The sequence below is a fragment of the Drosophila sulfurigaster genome, chromosome 3 (genome assembly GCF_023558435.1).
Source record: "Drosophila sulfurigaster albostrigata strain 15112-1811.04 chromosome 3, ASM2355843v2, whole genome shotgun sequence".
In the NCBI taxonomy this organism is placed as follows: domain Eukaryota; kingdom Metazoa; phylum Arthropoda; class Insecta; order Diptera; family Drosophilidae; genus Drosophila; species Drosophila sulfurigaster.
This window is the reverse complement of record NC_084883.1, coordinates 22679585-22697960: the sequence shown is the minus strand read 5'-3', so window position 1 is coordinate 22697960 and position 18376 is coordinate 22679585. Positions and strand designations below refer to the sequence as shown.

At 41.4% G+C, this 18376-nt stretch overlaps 8 protein-coding genes across 10 annotated transcripts in view; 5 read left to right on the top strand and 3 right to left on the bottom strand.

Moving 5' to 3' along the window:
- LOC133844128 (proteasome inhibitor PI31 subunit) overlaps nucleotides 1-18376 on the bottom strand; it is a 90934-nt gene that overhangs the window by 17047 nt on the left and 55511 nt on the right. The gene's annotated exons all lie outside the window — the stretch shown is intronic.
- Nucleotides 35-18376, top strand: part of LOC133844130 (uncharacterized) — a 52701-nt gene continuing 34359 nt past the window's right edge. The window contains exon 1 of the mRNA XM_062277982.1: nucleotides 35-47. The gene's annotated coding sequence lies outside the window, so the exon portion shown is untranslated. The remainder of the gene's footprint in view (nucleotides 48-18376) is intronic.
- On the top strand, nucleotides 112-2055 carry LOC133844123 (ataxin-10). Its single transcript, XM_062277974.1, has 3 exons — nucleotides 112-264; nucleotides 320-1409; nucleotides 1468-2055. The coding sequence occupies exons 1-3, from the start codon at nucleotides 205-207 to the stop codon at nucleotides 1632-1634; spliced, it is 1317 nt and encodes a 438-aa protein (XP_062133958.1). The 5' UTR covers nucleotides 112-204; the 3' UTR covers nucleotides 1635-2055.
- On the top strand, nucleotides 2435-7482 carry LOC133844121 (uncharacterized). Of its 2 annotated transcripts, none has more exons than XM_062277969.1 (6): nucleotides 2435-3205; nucleotides 5630-5924; nucleotides 5982-6659; nucleotides 6712-6789; nucleotides 6840-7095; nucleotides 7157-7482. In XM_062277969.1, the coding sequence occupies exons 2-6, from the start codon at nucleotides 5744-5746 to the stop codon at nucleotides 7308-7310; spliced, it is 1347 nt and encodes a 448-aa protein (XP_062133953.1). In that variant the 5' UTR covers nucleotides 2435-3205; nucleotides 5630-5743; the 3' UTR covers nucleotides 7311-7482. The 2 variants fall into 2 exon arrangements, with proteins under 2 accessions (XP_062133953.1, XP_062133954.1); XM_062277970.1 differs by having other exon boundaries at nucleotides 2442-3205; nucleotides 6861-7095.
- LOC133844139 (tRNA N(3)-methylcytidine methyltransferase METTL6) lies at nucleotides 7908-8917 on the top strand (the record flags this gene model as incomplete). The annotated part of the gene is made up of 1 exon (XM_062277992.1): nucleotides 7908-8917. A coding segment is annotated over one exon (864 nt), but the record flags the coding sequence as incomplete, so codon positions are not given.
- On the bottom strand, nucleotides 8980-11631 carry LOC133844116 (hyccin). Its single transcript, XM_062277963.1, has 2 exons — nucleotides 10815-11631; nucleotides 8980-10631 (listed from the first exon to the last, which is right to left on the bottom strand). The coding sequence occupies exons 1-2, from the start codon at nucleotides 11486-11488 to the stop codon at nucleotides 9611-9613; spliced, it is 1695 nt and encodes a 564-aa protein (XP_062133947.1). The 5' UTR covers nucleotides 11489-11631; the 3' UTR covers nucleotides 8980-9610.
- LOC133844127 (5'-AMP-activated protein kinase subunit beta-1) lies at nucleotides 11877-13865 on the top strand. The gene is made up of 3 exons (XM_062277978.1): nucleotides 11877-12866; nucleotides 13155-13385; nucleotides 13445-13865. The coding sequence occupies exons 1-3, from the start codon at nucleotides 12225-12227 to the stop codon at nucleotides 13589-13591; spliced, it is 1020 nt and encodes a 339-aa protein (XP_062133962.1). The 5' UTR covers nucleotides 11877-12224; the 3' UTR covers nucleotides 13592-13865.
- On the bottom strand, nucleotides 13699-17584 carry LOC133844117 (phospholipase ABHD3). 2 transcript variants are annotated; one of them, XM_062277965.1, is made up of 6 exons: nucleotides 17438-17584; nucleotides 16389-16560; nucleotides 16111-16280; nucleotides 15083-15420; nucleotides 14786-15018; nucleotides 13699-14726 (listed from the first exon to the last, which is right to left on the bottom strand). In XM_062277965.1, exons 2-6 carry the CDS (start codon nucleotides 16503-16505, stop codon nucleotides 14247-14249), a joined length of 1338 nt encoding a protein of 445 aa, XP_062133949.1. In that variant the 5' UTR covers nucleotides 16506-16560; nucleotides 17438-17584; the 3' UTR covers nucleotides 13699-14246. The 2 variants fall into 2 exon arrangements, with proteins under 2 accessions (XP_062133949.1, XP_062133948.1); XM_062277964.1 differs by having other exon boundaries at nucleotides 16953-17550.

Genomic DNA, 18376 nt, shown 5'->3' with positions numbered 1-18376 from the left:
ATTAGAAATGGGACAATATTTCAACAAATATTCAAGTTTATTTAAAAGCAATTTTGATTTTCCAATCATCTGTTATGAATATTTGTTCTGCAGCAATTGTTTAAATTTAAATTTAAATATTCATGAAAAAAGAAATTGACATTGTCAGCTGATAACATAATTTTCGTAGGGAATACCACTGTAATGTACGTAACATTTCGATGAATGGAATCGATAATAATCAACTGTTTCACCATAAATAAAAACATGGAACATGTGGAGCCGGTAAATATTGTTTATTTTTGTTTTTATTTATAGAGTTAATTGGTCGATTTTGTAGCCCAACGAAACCAACGACATTCTGCAACAAATTGCTAGTCTGAACGTGGCTGAGAATGAGCCAGAAATTACAACGCTACTGAAACGCGTTCGCTTGCTGCTCACTCAAGGCAGTGCCAACCAAGAGACGTTGGCTAAAAATGCTCGGTTTGCACAGTTTGTGCAAACTGTTGTGTTCAACCCAGTAGTGCGAGCACAACAACCAACGCTGCACAATGTGACGCTTCAGGTGCTGGCCAATAGCGTGGTAAACAATAAAAGCACACAGGAAGCGATTTGGAAAACACATGGCGCACAGATTTCGGAACAGGTCTCTGCGACGCCATTGGGCAGCTCTAATAATATTCTGCTGATGATCATGTACAACATCTATTTGGGACTAGGTGCGCACGTGGTCAGCGATCAGGTAGTGTTCGAGACATGTGTACGCCTGTGGCGCGCAATCATCGAGACGGAATCGAATTACAATTTCGAATATTTGCACTTTTTACTGGAGCACTACATTGTAGAACATGGACGAAACTGTGTGCAATGTTATCAGCGATTGGCAACTGTCGAGGAGCGCATCGCATTTCTAGACTATGTCACACACTATCTGCGAGAAAACAGTCCCAATGGTGTACTTCACAACTTGTTGTTGCAGTATATAGCCAAGGAATTTCGAATGAAATCGGATTGCATATTGCGTGAGACCATGAAACTACGCCACGAACTGCATCCACGTGAGGTGCACACGTTGCTGCGCATTATAGCAAGCGCCAGTGGCTCGGAAAAGTATGCCAAAATCTATGCGGACGATCAATCGCTGTTCATCAACGTTAGCAGCTTGCTGCGATGCGTGGTCGCCGCTGGCAAAGAGCCCATTGGCGTAGGCAGCTTGGATAAACCTATGACAAAACTGGAGGAAGTGGCTCTGACCTCGAACATTGATGCAGACTACGAATCAAAGGTTTCCTTTGAGCTAAAGACGCTTCTGGTGCGATGCACTGCCAATTTATTGTATGAGAATGCGGCGAACAGAGGCTATGCCGTCGACACACAACTGCTGCCCGCACTACTCGAGTGTACTGTGATGGATGCACGTAATCCATGTAAGTTACTATTGCATTGCTGCTTAGAATATTTTCTTACTTGCTTTACGTTCTGCAGTGATGCGTGAGTGGAGCATTCTGGCCATACGGAATGCCTGTGTGAATTGTCCGGAAGCGCAACAAATTATCGCTGGACTAACGATGCAAGGTTCTGCTCCCAACGATATACTTAGTGAATTGAATCTGGATATGGGCGCATTGCGCATCACAGACAGACAGCAATAGACGGAATACACACACCACATCCATTCACACTAACAGCGGGCTGCGAAGCGCTGTCCATTTGCCAAATAAGCATTAACAAGTGGTTTAGCTGTATAGATCCGCACCACATGGCAACGTCATGCGCGTGGCACGCCTCCCCGTTTGCTTGAATGATGCGCTAATGGTATGCCAAAAAGATCTAACAGCATTCATAAACTCGTTGTCAACGTTTAATAGCATTTTGGGCCAAAAACGCTTGCTGGCCCGCCTCGATGCCATGGTATTATTAGCGGGACGAGGAGGAGCAGACAACGATGTGCCTGGTGATGAGCGCTGGCATGCGGCTGGCTGGCTGACTGACTGACTGACTGGCTGGCTAGCTGCTATAGTATATACTATATAGTATGAGTATGAATACGAATAAAGAGTATGCATATATAAATAGCTGCCCATGGCTCTGTATCATTAAAAAAAGAGAGATGCCTAAATTCATCAATTTCTAAATTTAAGCACTTTCGGATACACACACACACACACACAGGCACAGACATTGCTCTAACGCACTGCCACTGCCACAAGGCACTGGCTATTGTTTTTATGGTGCAATTAAAAAACGATGACGCAAAGATTCACGACAATGCAGAGTTCATGCGTCGCGATTATTCGGGATATGCTGTTCTCATGTCTTATATGCTTTGTTGGGCTTAAGACCATTCCATTACCAATGCCTTCTGCAGGTGGCATGCACTGGTTTTATTTATTTATACACGCATGCTACACACATGTGCCATAATGACAAAAAAGAAAAACTGAAATAAAAGCAAGCAACAAAGTCTGTCTGTGTCTGTCTGGTGCCACCCCGAAATTGTATATCAAAATTCTTGTATGTAGAACGCGCGCCGCCAACGCCGCAATTATGTTTATGTTGCGGGGCCTTTTTACGCTCGCAAATCAGAGCCGCCGGCCAAACGCAAGCAACAATAGAAACGTAGATGGGGTGCTTCGCTCCTTGGCTGCTCATGCCTTCTTTTGTTTTATCGTGCTCCCACCATCGACGCCATCGCGACCAGGGCAACCACTGGCGCTGCTTCTGCCTGGCTCTGTTGCCGTTGTTTCGCTGTTTCTGCTTGTTGCTTGTTGCTCGTCGCTAGTAGAGTAGTCAGTCAGTCTGTGATTGTGCTCTGCATTAGCCAGCAGGCAGGCAGCAGTAGCAGCAGCATCAGCAGTAGTAGTAGTCAGCGGCTGTGTTTTGCGGCGATCGCCAAATCTCTCCCAACGTCCGTCGTCTTCTGTGTGCGCATTTTGATTTGTATTGTGGAAAATCCGTATACGTGAACGTGAATGTGAACGTGAACGCCATCGCCTCCTCCATCGCTTTTATATTTTTAAACGTCTTCGTTTAGCTCTAGTATTCGTATATAGTATATTTATTTATTTGTTATCGCATTGGTTTTTAGTTGAGAGACTAGCCAACAATTTCACATTTTCAAATCGTGCGCGCTTTGAACGATAAGCTAAACAAATCAAAAGAAAATCCAGCGAATCGATCGACCGTAACTTATAACTTTTGTGCAAGATCGGAAGCTTTAATGGTAAACAATGTTGCAGTCATTATTCTAACGCATTCTTCGCTTTATGTTTTGTGTGTCTGCACTTATATAACGATAAAAATCTAAACTGTAAACACATTCGAGACAGTTAAAATCGAGACGTGGCGATTTACGATTTACGATGCATTCAAAAACTTGTAATTTAAAATTCGAATTTAATGCAACGCACAGATAGACCTTGATTTATACAAAGTTTTAACTGAAACAAAAATAAATCAAATTAAGTGCAGCATCGCGACAATTGCAATGAATGAATCTTGACCACAATCTTTTTTGCATAAGATTTATTTTATTTTCGATTGAGATGCAAGAGTGTGTTTGTGTGTGCGATTGTGTGGGCGAGCTCAAAATACATATAATTCAAACATTACAAATCCTACATACATATAAATAAATAAAAAATTGCCCTGTCAAAAGTGTCAATATGTGAAAAGCAGCCCCAAGCAAACAATGAGACAACGAGATGTGAAAAATGAGCATTTCGGCGGTTTTGTCAGGCAGTCAGTCAATCCGCCAGGTCGAAAGATATATGCACATTGTACAATACATTACGCTGAGAGTGTATTCAGACTTTTAACTGTACATTTTGTCTAAAAATACGTGAATGTTAAGACAAATTTGTTTAAAACAAATGGCGAGCGCGCCAAACGCGTAAAGTAAAATTTTGGTACCGAACACAAAATAAAATAAACGAGAAAATAAACCACGAACAAAAAAAAACAAAAGTAAAAAAGCTATGCTAAATTATATACGACGGCGAGATACCTCATCATTTCATCATGGATACATACATTGATACAGGATTACAATTAATACGCTAAGGCTTAGCGGCTAAGCCAAGGAATTTTTGGGTTTTAATTTTTTTAATTTACAAATGTGATCTATGTTCAAGTCCTAACATTGATTTTGAATGGCAGAGTAATTGTGTTAAATATGTACATACATAGATGTATTCCTTATTTTATCTCTTACACAAATTAGTCATCATGTCCTCATACCCTTGCACCTTAAGGGTCCCGGGTATACAAATCTGTGGCACTCGTGGGTGTAATCTTTATACACAAACACACGTGCATAGAACTCTGCCACAAAAAGATGGAGAGCGAGTGAGATCTCGCTGCCTATTTAAATGTGGCAAATGACGCACTTCAACCGAATGACGTAAATGCAACTCCACTGCAGTTTGTTTAAAAATACATTGCGGAAGCGATCTTGGATCCCCACTGAAAGTGTGGCATGCAACGTATCCGTAGCACGACGTATCAACAAGAACGCATCACTAGAGAATGAAGTCAGAGAAGAGAATGTTTTGCAATTAATTGTGTCATTAAAACCAAATACAAATGGGATCATAACTTTTTCTTAATGGCCATTATTAATGCAAATTGTGCGAGGGGGTTTTCCCCATGTTTAAAATGACATCTTTTGGCTGCGAAATGCGCAGCACATTTCACATTTTATTATGTACACATTCTTCCCAGATCTTTATATATGTATGTATATTCTTTATTATCTTGATGGGAAAACAAAGCAATTTAAGTATATTCATATTATAAATAAAAAGGAAAAAGGAAAAACCTGACTATGTGCACGTTATGTACACATGCCTTTTGACTGTATGGCACTTTCACACGCATACGACAGCTCCTCCGTCCTGTTCCCCGCTGTCACCGTAGACTCCCACGCTGGCGCACCTAATTCTCGACAAATATTTTCAAACACAAAAAAATAAGAAAAAATACAAAATATTAAAATTTAAGAAAAATAATAAATATGTAGTATGGAACATTATTTCAAAGAATTCGCATTATTTCTTCTCATTTTTCAATTTGTTGTTTTTTGGTTTTTCTGAATGTCTTCACTAATTTGCTTAATTTCTGTCAGAGTGAAAGAAAAAAGTGAAAAATAAAACGAAAAAAACCACCATAGAACGGTTTTCAAATCGTTTTCGTTGGCAAAGCGTCAACGCCAGAGTCAACATGTAAATAAATAAATTCTCCAAAGCAGCATAATTAATGGTTAGTGCCAGACAAAATGTGCGTAAAATATGATGTTTTAAATATTGAGCTTGCGAACTAAAAATAGTCTATAGCGAGAATCCGTTCGAAGAGAAACAGCGGAAAAAAGTGGTAAAATATAAAAGAAAATCGCGTAAATTCCGCCAAACACCTGCTGAATTATAATTATGACGATGTGAGAGAATAAACGCGAACGCACACACACACACACACACCGAAAAGCATACGCGAGCACGAGCAGCACAAATTGCTGTGTGGCTTGTACAACGATGCGTATACGCAATGTGACTTCATTTACTCAGCGACAGCAATACGTATACTTAATGTGCTTCATTTGTTTAACTAACTTACTTTGTGGCGCCTTACACTCATTCATGACATTCAACAGGAACGTGCCCTGTCCCATGTGCGTGTGGATTTCCCATTGGTATCGTCCGGAGACCGCAAACAGTCGGCCACACAACTGCTAAGCCCGTAGAAAGTAGTGGAAGGTGGATGAAAAATGATACGCGACGTTTCAACCTCGACCATTGGCCGAGATGAGGCCAGACGACCTCTTATGGAGGCATACATGTTTCAGCGTCGTGTCCTCCTCGGCTGTAGCTTGTTGATGGTTCTCTCGCTCATCATTTGGATTGTGGCCATTTCAACGGATCACTGGATTATCATATCTGGCGGCACAGGTATGTATACAATTGCACAATCACTTTACTTGCGTTAATCATTTTGATCCTTCACAGGCATCTTCATACCGGAATCGAGACGCTTCTTTATGTCTTCACACTCAGGACTGTGGCGCCATTGTCGGAACTCGATCGTTCCGAATGCCTTGAGCAATGCCCAGGTGGTGCGCAACTTTAGCTCCATGTCGTATACCTCGCAAACATTAATCAACGATGCCAAGCGCAATCTCTCGCACATGGAGTTCATTCGAAATTTCGCTGCAGAAAAGTTAGAGCCATCGGATAATTTTACTGAGGCTGCAAGACGTCACATGTTTGCCCATTGGGCACGTGGCGAAGAAGAGGAGTTCCAAACTTATCGTACAGCCTTCCATAAGCTCGTCATATCCGCAGAGCTGGGTCAGCACGAGTTAAATGCGACCTTAGCCAAACCCATTGAAATCAATCCGCTCGACGTTAAGGGCATCATTGATAGGAAAACATTTGGAACAGCTCTGCAGAAGGTCAAGTATAACAACACCTGGTCATACTATGTAATACCAGAGGTGGCACAGCTGTCCATATTTGGCAACTGGACGGAGTATCCGCTGGTGGTGCGCCTGTTGGGCACCTACATTCGAGACATTGGCATTCCCGCCTATGTGCTCAACGATGAGCGTGTCATATTGATACTGGTGCCACCGAAGCCGCCCAAGGGAGGCGGGCAGACTAACTTCTACAGCTATATACCCTACCGTAAGTAATTCCAAATGATGTAAGTTCATCTATTAATTACCCACTTGAATAGCGCGTTGCAAGTACATCGACATGTTCCCCAACTCCAACACGCTACGCAGTGAACCAGGTTTCGATGACGAGTTAATGGGTAAGTACATCAAGAATATAGCAAAGATGTTTGCAGTTTTTTATTGGTAGTGATGTGGTACCCCATTGCAGATTACATACGGACGCAGGCATCTTTTGCCTGCATCACGCTATTCGTCATGAGCCTGGGAGCAGTGTTCTCCTTTTATACGTTTATGAATCCACGCTACATGTTTAAGCGTCTAGCTGGTGGCATTCATTTGGTAGCTGCATCCACAGCTCTGGTAGTATTGCAAGTGTTGTTCTCCTCTCTCGACTACACCCGTACACATTTGTTCTATGCATATCCGGATGGTGCGAAATTGACGTAAGTATATTTTTAATATTCAAATTTATTGTTATTGACAAAATTAATTTTATTTTTCTAGCTGGGGCTACGGCGTTTTTCTGGCGTGGTTCACATTTGGGGTTAATATTCTGTGCGGTTTAATGTTCCTGTGGTATTCGGGTAAGAAGAAGGGTGCTAAGGCACCCAATGATGAACTTGCCATGGCGGATGAACCCACCATAATGGGAAGATAAGATCGGTCATCTTCTTCACCTGGCCATCAAAGACCATTGAAATCGACACTACTGTTGTAGTTTCACTTTTGTTACTTGTTATCTTCTTAATAATACATACATATAATTCGAGACTTTAGTTATTAATAATTCACAGCCCAATAAATAAATCTCACGTTTAACTGTAATTATATTTAAATTTGAATTTTATTTTCCAACGGTCTTTTTATTAAATCGAAGTGAATATCGATTAAAACTACAAATTATGATTTCGATAAATAATAAACACATGGGTGCGTTGAGGAATTCTCGATTAGCCGATATTGTGCGGCATAGGAAAAAAAATTCACAAGATAGCGCAACACATAATTAATTTCCTCTTTGCTTTACTGGAGTGTAAAAACAATAATGATAGATATTGATTGTTATTGGATGTTGATAATGGCTGCAGAGCTTTATCAAATGAGTCCAGAGCGGATGAAATATTTAAAAAATGTTCTCAAATATGAAATTGTGACGTAAACAAACAATGTATGAGCGGGCTATCGCAATAGTGTTTTGGCCACACAGCACATGCTGTTTATTGTATTCGGGTTATAATCCAACCGTATTATTTAAAACCTAAATGAAATGGAACCTGATATAATTACTAATCGAACGAAAGAGCTAACTGCTGACGAAAGAGATAAGCTAGAAGAGCAAAACAAGCGCCTGGTGCCTGAGTTCAAAGCGAATAAATTGGAAATTGATGCCCAGAGACACTGGGACTTATTCTACAAGAGAAATGAAACGCGGTTTTTTAAAGATCGTCATTGGACAACGCGTGAATTCCAGGAACTGCTGGCTGACCAGGCGAGTGCAGAAACTGGTCCACAGGAGAAGCGTACCCTCTTGGAAATAGGTTGCGGTGTTGGAAATCTAGTATTTCCATTACTAGAGGAACAGATGAAGGAGCAAACAAATGCTGGATTCTATTTCTATGCTTGTGACTTTTCTCCACGTGCTGTGGAATTTGTGCGTTCCAATTCCCTCTACGATACCAAGCACATAACAGCGTTTCAATGTGACATTACGACGCAACAGGTTCATGAGCACATTGCACCCGAAAGCTTGGATGTGTGCACAATGATTTTTGTACTGTCCGCCATTCATCCGGATAAATTCAAAGCGGTAATTGCGAACCTTGGGAAATTGCTCAAACCTGGTGGCTTGGTGTTGTTCCGAGATTATGGGCTCTACGATATGGCACAACTGCGCTTCAAGCCGGGCCACAAAATTGCCGAAAATCTCTATATGCGGCAGGACGGCACACGCAGTTACTACTTCGCTGAGCAGGAATTGGCACAGCTCTTCAACGACAGCGATTTCGAGGTGATTAGCAATAACTATGTGCATCGACGAACCTTAAATCTGAAAGAGGGAATCGATGTGCCGCGCATCTTTCTGCAGGGAAAATTCAGAAAGCGGATAAAGTCGCAATGATTAAGTAGCATAACACTCATTCGTCAGTTCCCTTTCATTTAGGTATACATATATATATTTCTTTAGTTTAAATCAATATTAACATTGGTTGTAAGTCAACGTTCAATAAATATTTTGTATGTATTTGAATTGTATATGTTAATACATATGTAATTTTTGTATATACGGATTATGGTATGTCTTGTATACGTTGCAATTGCTTAACAAATGTGTTTTTTTTTTTGGAACCTGCTCCTGGAAAAGGATACATACATTCTGTACCCAAGGATTACATTCATTATAACGAATTCTTGAACCAGATAATTGCACAATTAAATTCATCAAGGAAATGCTATTCGTTGTAGCATTTTGGAATTAGTAAACTTTCATTTAAATGAGTAGCTGCACAGCTGCGGTTACTTGGCTATATTAGTTGTATGTATAATTGTTTATTTATGTGTGGGGTGTATGTTTTGTGTATGTGTGTAAGACTTTGAACGCTTAAACCTAAACGAAAATTACATAATTAGTAATGTACATTTTACCAACAATTAGAATACAATACAATAATACAATGCGTACATGCGCCACATACGAACAACTAAGAGTGACAATAAACTTTAACAAATTCAAACATTTTAAGTATTACTCTGCGATAAACAGCGATTTACAATTACACAGTTCATAACTCCCCAACATAGCCCCTGTTTTGTTCGTCAGTTAATACCCAAAAGGTAACGTGCGAATATCGTAATATATAGCATACATATGTAGTAATGATGTACATAATAAATATACATGTATTTTGGCTACACTTGGCTTGTTAATGAACTCGGAATGGTTGCACACAGACACGCACACTATTCCAGACCATGTTCGGCCAGTTTGCCACCATTGCTATTGCTGTGACCCATCGGTGTCATCTCGACGCTGGAATCAAAGCTTTTGGTCAACAAATCACTGCTCGTGATGGACGTTGTGTTGCTGTTCATCGAGGCCATGGTACCGGCTGGAACGTTGTTGCCCTGGCCAGCCAGGACAGCAGCAATGCCATCATTCATGTCGCTATCGATGCTGAAGCTATTGCTGCCATTCTCATTGATCAGCGAGAGCGTTTGTATTGGCAGCATGTCGGTGGGTTGCGGATCCCCGACGGCATCGTATGTCTTCGACTTGCTCACCGTCAGCGGACTCTTCTCGTAATCATCCGTTGTCTGAGACTGCAGCTGCAGCAGTGAGTTCCTCTGCGTGTGCTTGTCAAACTTACGTTGTGGTGGTTTCGGCGGCTCCTTATCCTTTTCCTTCTCCTTATCCTTGGACTTCTTGAAGCCAGCAATAAGTGCCTTGTGTGCCTGCGCTTTTATACCCTCCATGCTTGGCCTAATGATCGAAGTGCGTGTGCCGCTGCTTTCCTTGGTCGATGGCGACTCCTTAGCACCCGGCTCCGTTTCCTCTGATACACTAGCCAGCTGCTGTGGGGCCTGTGGCATTGTGAGATCCTGTACTTGGATGGGTATGTCATCGGGCAGTTTTTTCGTACGGAATGATGCGTTTGTGATCATTGACTTCGAGACAGATGTGGTCACCGTGTTGGTGGCCGGCGTCAGCGCTACACTCAGACCCATTGGTCCATCATTGGGCTGACCAGATGGATTGGCGTGCAGCGAATTTCGCACCGCATTTGTTACCAGTATCAATTCCGTATACATCTCGTAGCTGGCACGATTGTGTATGTCCTCTAGTGTCTGTATGGCAATCGTGCCATAGCCATTGAACATCGCATAGTAGATGGCGTGCACCAGTTCGATTAGAAAGGATGCAGAGAGCGGTATGCGCGGTGAGGAAGGCTTAGGAAATGTCGCACCTGTAGCTGGATCCGATCTACAAAAGCAATATTCAGTTAATCAATTTTTTCTAGTAGCTAACTGAAATACAAATTGGCTTCTCAAAAAGTAATTTGCACGATACAAATGGGTTTGTAGGTGAGTCATGTAATTAGCAAGCCACTTGGCTTGCACTTGAGCAAAGGTGAGTCGTGGCAATGGCTTAGTTTTATGTGCTTACCCATAGCTCATGCGATGACCATGACCCGACTTAGTGGTGAAGCCCTGATTCACCAGCTGCGATGTCACACGGCATAGATGCAGCAACGACGACTTTTGGGTGAGGCTCACCTGCTGATTGTAACAGAAAAGGAGCGCTGTCAAGATACGCATCCGGTTCTGAGCATTGATCGATTCAATGCGCAAGTGTGGCCCCCATTTGACCTCCCGATTGCAATTCTCCTCCCAGCGCCTCAGATCCGTCATTGGCAGATTCTTTACCTCATGGTAGACGGACGCTTGGGCCAGTATTGGCATCCGAAAGGCAACTACCTTCTGGCCGCCATCATCGGTGGACACCTCGCCATTGTAAATGCATATTAGCAGTGTCTCGACGCCACGGGACGCCTTCTTGTCACCAGCGGCCACCGCATGAAGGTACGTGTATATCAAAACGGGTATGAATTGCAATGGGAATTTATGTAGCGCTACCTCGGGGGCGCGATAGAAGGCCAAGAGCTGCTGGCATATATCGTGGATCAGGTCCTCGTTGCGTTGCCGTTCATTAAATATCGTAAAGATGGCCTCGGCAATTTCGGGATCCGTTTCATGCTCCACAACAAATGCCTCGGACTCGGCTGGCTGACGGCGAGCGCGCTGATAATCCGCCAGCCAGTCTTTCACCAATTCGGCCATTGTTATGTATGTTATGTATGGAGTAATATGCTTAATTAATGTGCTCTATCTGCTTTCGTCTAATTTTTTTTCTTTCACACATAAACCTTGCATATCTGCGCAGGGCTGCATGCGCGACACTAACATTAACTCAGCGGAACCGGCTCAAATGATTTAACTTCTTCGATTTGATAAATTTAATTGAAAATAAAAGTTTACTTTCAATATATGACTATATATATTATTCAGTTCCTTCTGTTTTGCATAAGATTTGTTTAACGGAGATATCAAATCAATTTTAAAACTAGCAGTATTTGCCGCCCTGGTCGATAACAATTTGTCATGCGACACTGTAACGTTCTTGCCAAATGAATCAGTAGTCCAATTGGAGCTGCAAATACACACAAACATATCTACGGACATAAATGACATACATATATGTGCACACACATATGTAGTTAGTTGTAATTATAATTAGCCATTTTACGACGAAAACAAACTATTAAATAATACGACAAAAAAATCAAAGTTAAATTGCCAAATATTGTCTACAACGAATAATAATAATACTACGCAAACATCTTTTATACGAACGCGGAAACGCAACAACATTGAAAACAATAAACGGAAGGTGAAGTAAAACAAAGTGCCAAAAAAACAAACGTCCAATATTAAATGCTTTAAGTAACCTCCAAAAGAGAGAGAGAGCGCGCTTTAAGAGAGCGACTACGATTTAGCAAGTGCTGCATCAAGCAATATGGGAAACGCGGGCAGCTCGACTGTGCATATGCATCGAGAGCGTCACAAGTCGACCGACCTCTCAACGCCGAGTTCTCCCGCACATTTTCGCGACTCGGTACTGGCAAGTGGCGGCGGTGGGGCCGGAGGGGGCAACGGGGGCGGGGGAAGCGCGGGCGCAGCAGCAGCAGCTTTGGGCGGTATTGGAGCAGGCGGCGGGCAAGCATTCTCGTTCGATAAAAAACATACGGCAGTCTTAACCGAGGGTTCGTCGCAAGAAGACGAAGACCCGTATTATACGAGAGCAGCAGCTGGCGCTAAGCGCACATCAGATAACGATACAATAACAACAGCAGCAACAGCTGAGCGAGACAACAACAATTTACTAATGGACGAAAACAACGACGACGAACTGGCGCAGGCAACAGGATCACTTGGTCTAGGCGACCCTGATGCTGAGCCAAAGAAAACAGCGCTGCCGACAGTGTTGCGTTGGGATTACGGTGGCAAGAATGTCACCATATCGGGCACATTCTCCAAGTGGAAACCCATACCGATGGTACGCAGTCACGGCAATTTTGTGACCATCATTGACTTACCCGAAGGCGATCACCAGTACAAGTTCTGTGTGGATGGCGAATGGAAGCACGATCCCAAATTGGTAAGTTTTGCAATCTCAAGTGGGGGGAAAATCGATATGAGAGCGAGAATGTTTACAATTGATGACGCAGTTGACTATTTTTCCACTATTGAGTGTGTGTTGTGTAATCAACGAGCCGCTGGACTGTAAACAAAGCTGAGAGAAGCGACGACACATCAGTGTTTTGGATTTCAGTTGGGTTGGCAATGCCACAAATATTGAACACCCGAAACTGCACTAATTGCTTGGCTTTGCTTTGTGCTCTAATTACAAGTTTATTGCCCGCTTCAATTTCGTTGTGTCATATAGAAAAGTGTGGAGAACGACGAGGGCGAAAAGAACAATTTGGTGTCGGTACGTGCCTCCGATTTTGAGGTATTCCAAGCACTGGCCAAAGACAGCGAGAACGTGCCCAACTATGCGGAAAGAGAGTACTCACAGGAGGTGCCGCAGGTGAAGCCCTGGGAGAAGGTATCGGGTCCGCCTGTGCTGCCGCCACATCTGCTTCAGGTTATACTCAACAAAGACACTCCGCTATCGGTGAGTACTTGAGCTTAGCCAAGTTTATACACTACTGACAATTCCATCATTTGTTGCAGTGCGAGCCAACTTTGTTGCCCGAACCCAACCATGTCATGTTGAACCACTTGTATGCGCTCTCCATCAAAGACGGCGTCATGGTGCTCAGTGCCACACATCGTTATCGCAAGAAATACGTAACCACGCTGCTCTACAAGCCCATTTAGGCAGATTCAACCCAAATAACTCTCTTTTTTATATACATATACATATATACTATATAGTACATAATACGTACGTGTTTTAGCTGTAAATGGTTTTTTCAAGTCGCTCGCTCTTTGTTTTCGTTTTTACAATTTGGAGATAGCGGAATACGCGCATACACTTTGTTCAAAACTGAGAGTACTATCGTTAAGCGTTGTATTTTTTATTATTATTATTATTATTAATTAAATATATATATATTGAATTTTAAAAAAATAGATGTTTTGAGTAAGATTATTGTTCTGTGTCATAGTTATTACTTTTCCGTTCGCGATTAATCTACTAAAATATAAATATTTTTATGTATTATTATTATCATTAATTATAAAGCTTTTGTTGGTTCACTGTTCCAATTTGATATGTGACTAATATTTTTGCTCTAGCGATAATTTTGGTATAGTTTCTAACGGCTGTCGAAATGTTGAATATCTAATTAGTTAATTGTTCAAGTACAAGTTCAATTTAACCCATTGGATTATTGTTCAATTCATAGTATCACAAGTCTCCAGCTAAACTCTACAACACTGGCAATCGGAATACATACGCGCAGATATTTTCTATATATATATCTAGTTAATAAGTTGTTTTTGATGCTTCTTGTGTTTGGCCGTTGCCAATCTACATCAGCTTCACCTTGTGCTCCAGCTGCTCGACCGGTTTGTCCACCAATAGAACTGCTGGTGGCACATTAGCATCCGAGCCCAGCTCAACAGTGCGTTTGGCAAGAAAATGCTCGTGCATTTTGTTGGCGGTTCTTTCAAATTCACCATCCTCGTCGAAGAGCGCCTTGGTGAAGTACTCGGTGAATAGCCGGCACATGTACTGATCTTTGGTTGATGGCCACCAGCCCTCAAGGAAACCGATATGACCGCCGCGGGCCGTAATTATAATTGCCACATGAGTGCATTGATTGGCCGCCTTAATGGGTATGGCATCCAATGGCTGGAACGGATCATCAGCTGCACTCAAGCAGAGCAATGGCACCGAAATGTGATCCAACTTATTGTGCAGAGTGGCATCCGCGTAGTAATCATTGACATGGGCGTATCCAAATTGCTTGGCCGTAAACAGCTGATCGAACTCTTTAATCGTCTTGCACTAGTGGCAAATAAGTATTCATTTTATTATTGCTGGAAGTGCTTTAAAATAGTACTTACACGTAGTATGCGTTGTATATCTATGTCAGAGTCCTGATAGATATCTCTGTAGACTTCCAAATGATTGCGCAAAGTGCGGCACAAGCTACCCGCAAGATGACGTCCTAGCAAGTTATTGATGACTGGCTTCTCAATGCTGTCGCTGCCTTTGTGCACATCCCAAGGCACCGATATAATCTTGGCAGCCGAAAGATTGATACGCGCCTCGTCACTCTTGCGTGCCAAATAGTTGCCTGAATAAAGCCAACACATGTGTTACCACATAGTAAACAATTTGGTTATTGTTTATGTTCATACCGAGTATGAGGCCACCCATGGATATTCCGGTGGCGCCCAGTTTACAGTGGGCGGGCAGCGTGCGTCGCACATGTTGCACAACCTCACATAGATCCTCACAGTTGGCAGCGCAGTAAAGTCTTGGCGTCTTCAGTTCGATGCCGCCAAGACCGCGATTGTTGAATACAACAACCCGCATGCCAGCCTGTTGAGCAGCAAAGACTAGGCACTTGATGTACTCCGCCTGACTCTCACCTGTCAGTCCGGGCAATATTAGCACACAGGGAGCACTCTCGTCACAGCCCTCTTCCATCCAGTCCAGAGCAACCTCGCCGCCATCCTTGAGGCTCAAAATTTCTCTAAAAAAAAGGTAATTTACATATACAAAATTAGAAACTGGCTTTTATTCTATAATTAATTTGGATTTATAATAGTTGGACAACAATAATTGGAAGTACGCTTCATTGCACATCCACCATAATCGTATAAAGATGTTTGTCAATTAAAAAGTTTGCTCTAAATCTGTTCAATTAATTTTATCTAAATTAAATGAACACAATTTCAAAAATCTGATTATTGAAAACTATTCACTAAAAGCCCAACAGTCGTTTAAAAAATATTATATTGTATATTATATTGTATTGTATATTTTATGAAAAGATTCAGTTAAACGCAAATCAACTGTTAGGTTGCACCAATTAGGGAAAAATTAGCACGATCATTGTGATTGTGAAATGTTAATGAGTCTCCCAAACATTTTTATATATTAATTGCATATTCCATACAATTGCATCATTTTCAATAACCGATTAAAATCGCTGGGTAATCTATTTTCTATATGTACATATATAAATACTATACATCTTTCTGAGGTTCTAAAGTATTTCAAATTATAAATACCCAAGATTGTAAATGGGTTGAAGGCCATCGCGAATTGTGTTTAATCAAGATTTAAAACCGCTTCGCTTTAAACTTCTGCTCTCATACATATGTATAAAGCGCATCAAATTGATGTACTATAAATCGAAAAGGGTCATCAAGATCATTACCTGCGGTAGTTGACGCGCGGCAAACTTTGGGAGCGCAGCAGGCTCGCAAGAACTGTCTGAGCACGACTTTCCACACACCAGAAAGTTGGCCAATACTTGTTCTCCAGCGTGGGCATCTTGCGTATCAGATACTTCTTGAATGGTCCCTCAGAGCAGGCAATAATCGGTCGCTATAGTTACATATATAGTTGTGAGGTGACATGCAGTTTAAATATCATCTTGCGATTTAGATATCATTCAAACGAGATTACGTAATAAACGATATGAGAAAGACTCACCTTTACCACCTGAATGAGGTAATACACGACATAAGCGAATATCGCAATACCGAGCGCATGGAGACGAGGTATATGCGAGAGATACGCGTACATGGAATAGAACATGCTGACTGACATTGCCTCTGTTTGAATGCCCCGAACTGATAATTTGGTACTTTGAACCCTAGGGCGACTGCAATTGAGAAAAAGACGTGCAAATTACAATTTATAAACGAAGGCTGCGGAATTTGCTGAATGAATGAATAATATGCAGAGTGTGTCGAAGTCATTTTCGTCGGGTTTTTGTGATATAGTATGTATGTGTATATACACATACATATACTACTCGTATAATTGCGAGGTATATCTTATCGCACATCGTCGGCTCATAGTAATCACTATACATATGTATATGTTTTGATTGAGAACTACTAACTGGCCAGAAGAGACGGCGTGCACTCGAACTCGAGTCTCGCCTCGCGTTCTGTTCGTTATCACGAAGACACTCAGATGACAACGCAGATAATACATAGAGTACACATAGAACTTATTCCAAAATAAAGGGCTTATCACATTCGCACTCACAGCAGTTCCTTTTTAAATTGTAGACCGCATCGTTGATGATAATGATGTAGAAGTCGTTGTTGTTGTTGTTGTTGCTGTTTTTGCTGCTGTTGGTATCGTTGTTGTAGTTGATGGGCTACAGCTGCATTCATCATGCTTCTGTTAATAGTATCATTATGACTAATCACAAGCGTGCTTCGGGCAAAGTTTCGCAACTCGGCAAAATTGAATTTTTGAATTTGATTTGCCGCTTTGGGCGGCATCTGACCGAAGGCGTACAACATGGCTCGGGGACTTTTAAAGTTGTGTGTTGTCAGGAAGGGACAGATATCTTAACTATGGTATGGCTTGCTTATCAAACAAGTTGGGTACACATATAGAATAGTGTATAAATTCGTTTATCGTTCGACTACCAACAAAGAGGTAACTAAACACGTTTGACACTTTTATTGTTGTTTTTCTTGCATAATTTTTAACAATCCATGAAACGAGTATTTTGCGCTTACCTTGAAAAGAAATGTAAAATAACGGATAATTTCAAAAATAATAAATTTTGGATAATTTTTTGTAATGTATTCTAAATGACACAGTTTAAACAAATAAATTTTGATGCTTATCCAGTGGCTCACAAAGCAGCAATGAGCTGTGCTTGCTTCACTTCTAGGCCGGTAGGTCGCGTTCTCTAGCCAAAATGGCCGTTGAATTGTAATGCGAACATTTGCTCACACATGCACAACATCGCATAGTCACACACACAGATATTATTGAGTTTTGTCTTGGCATCACGTGCAACAACAAAATCAATAGCCAGGGTCAAGGGGATGGGATGTCAACCCTTGTGCTATTTTGGTGTGCATGTGGAGGAAGTGGGTGGCGTAATTACCTTACCAATTATGACGCACGCATTTTTAACCAATATATACACAATAATAACTTGCCTCTCTACAAGAAGTAAACAAAGCGAAGCGTTAGTTGTTGTTGCTGTTGCTGCCGCCAGAAAAGGAACTTTCAGTAATTGTTAGTCGATTATCGTTTGGAAGCAAATATAATTATATAATAACAGCAATGATTACAGCCATTTTATGGTATTTTTTCTATGCATTCACAACCGGGGTAAGAGGATAATAATTTAAATGTAACGAAACTGGATTGTAAACAAAAACAATTTTAGCGCAACTAAAACGTGACAGCTGGCGTCTGTCGGACACAACTTGAAACAACAAAGTTTTACATTTTACTGTAATGTAAATTAACAGTGGTGCATCAGGAACTTTCGCATTACTTATTTATTTTTAGATTGAGTTGATTACTTAAATATATCTTAAAAATTAGAGTGTTTTCTAAAATTTTTTTTAAATTGGAGGCGGTCTATCTTAAAATGTTGCTTGAGCTCGAATTAAATCAACGTCAGGTACTCCAATTTAAAACGCCTAACAGATTCATTT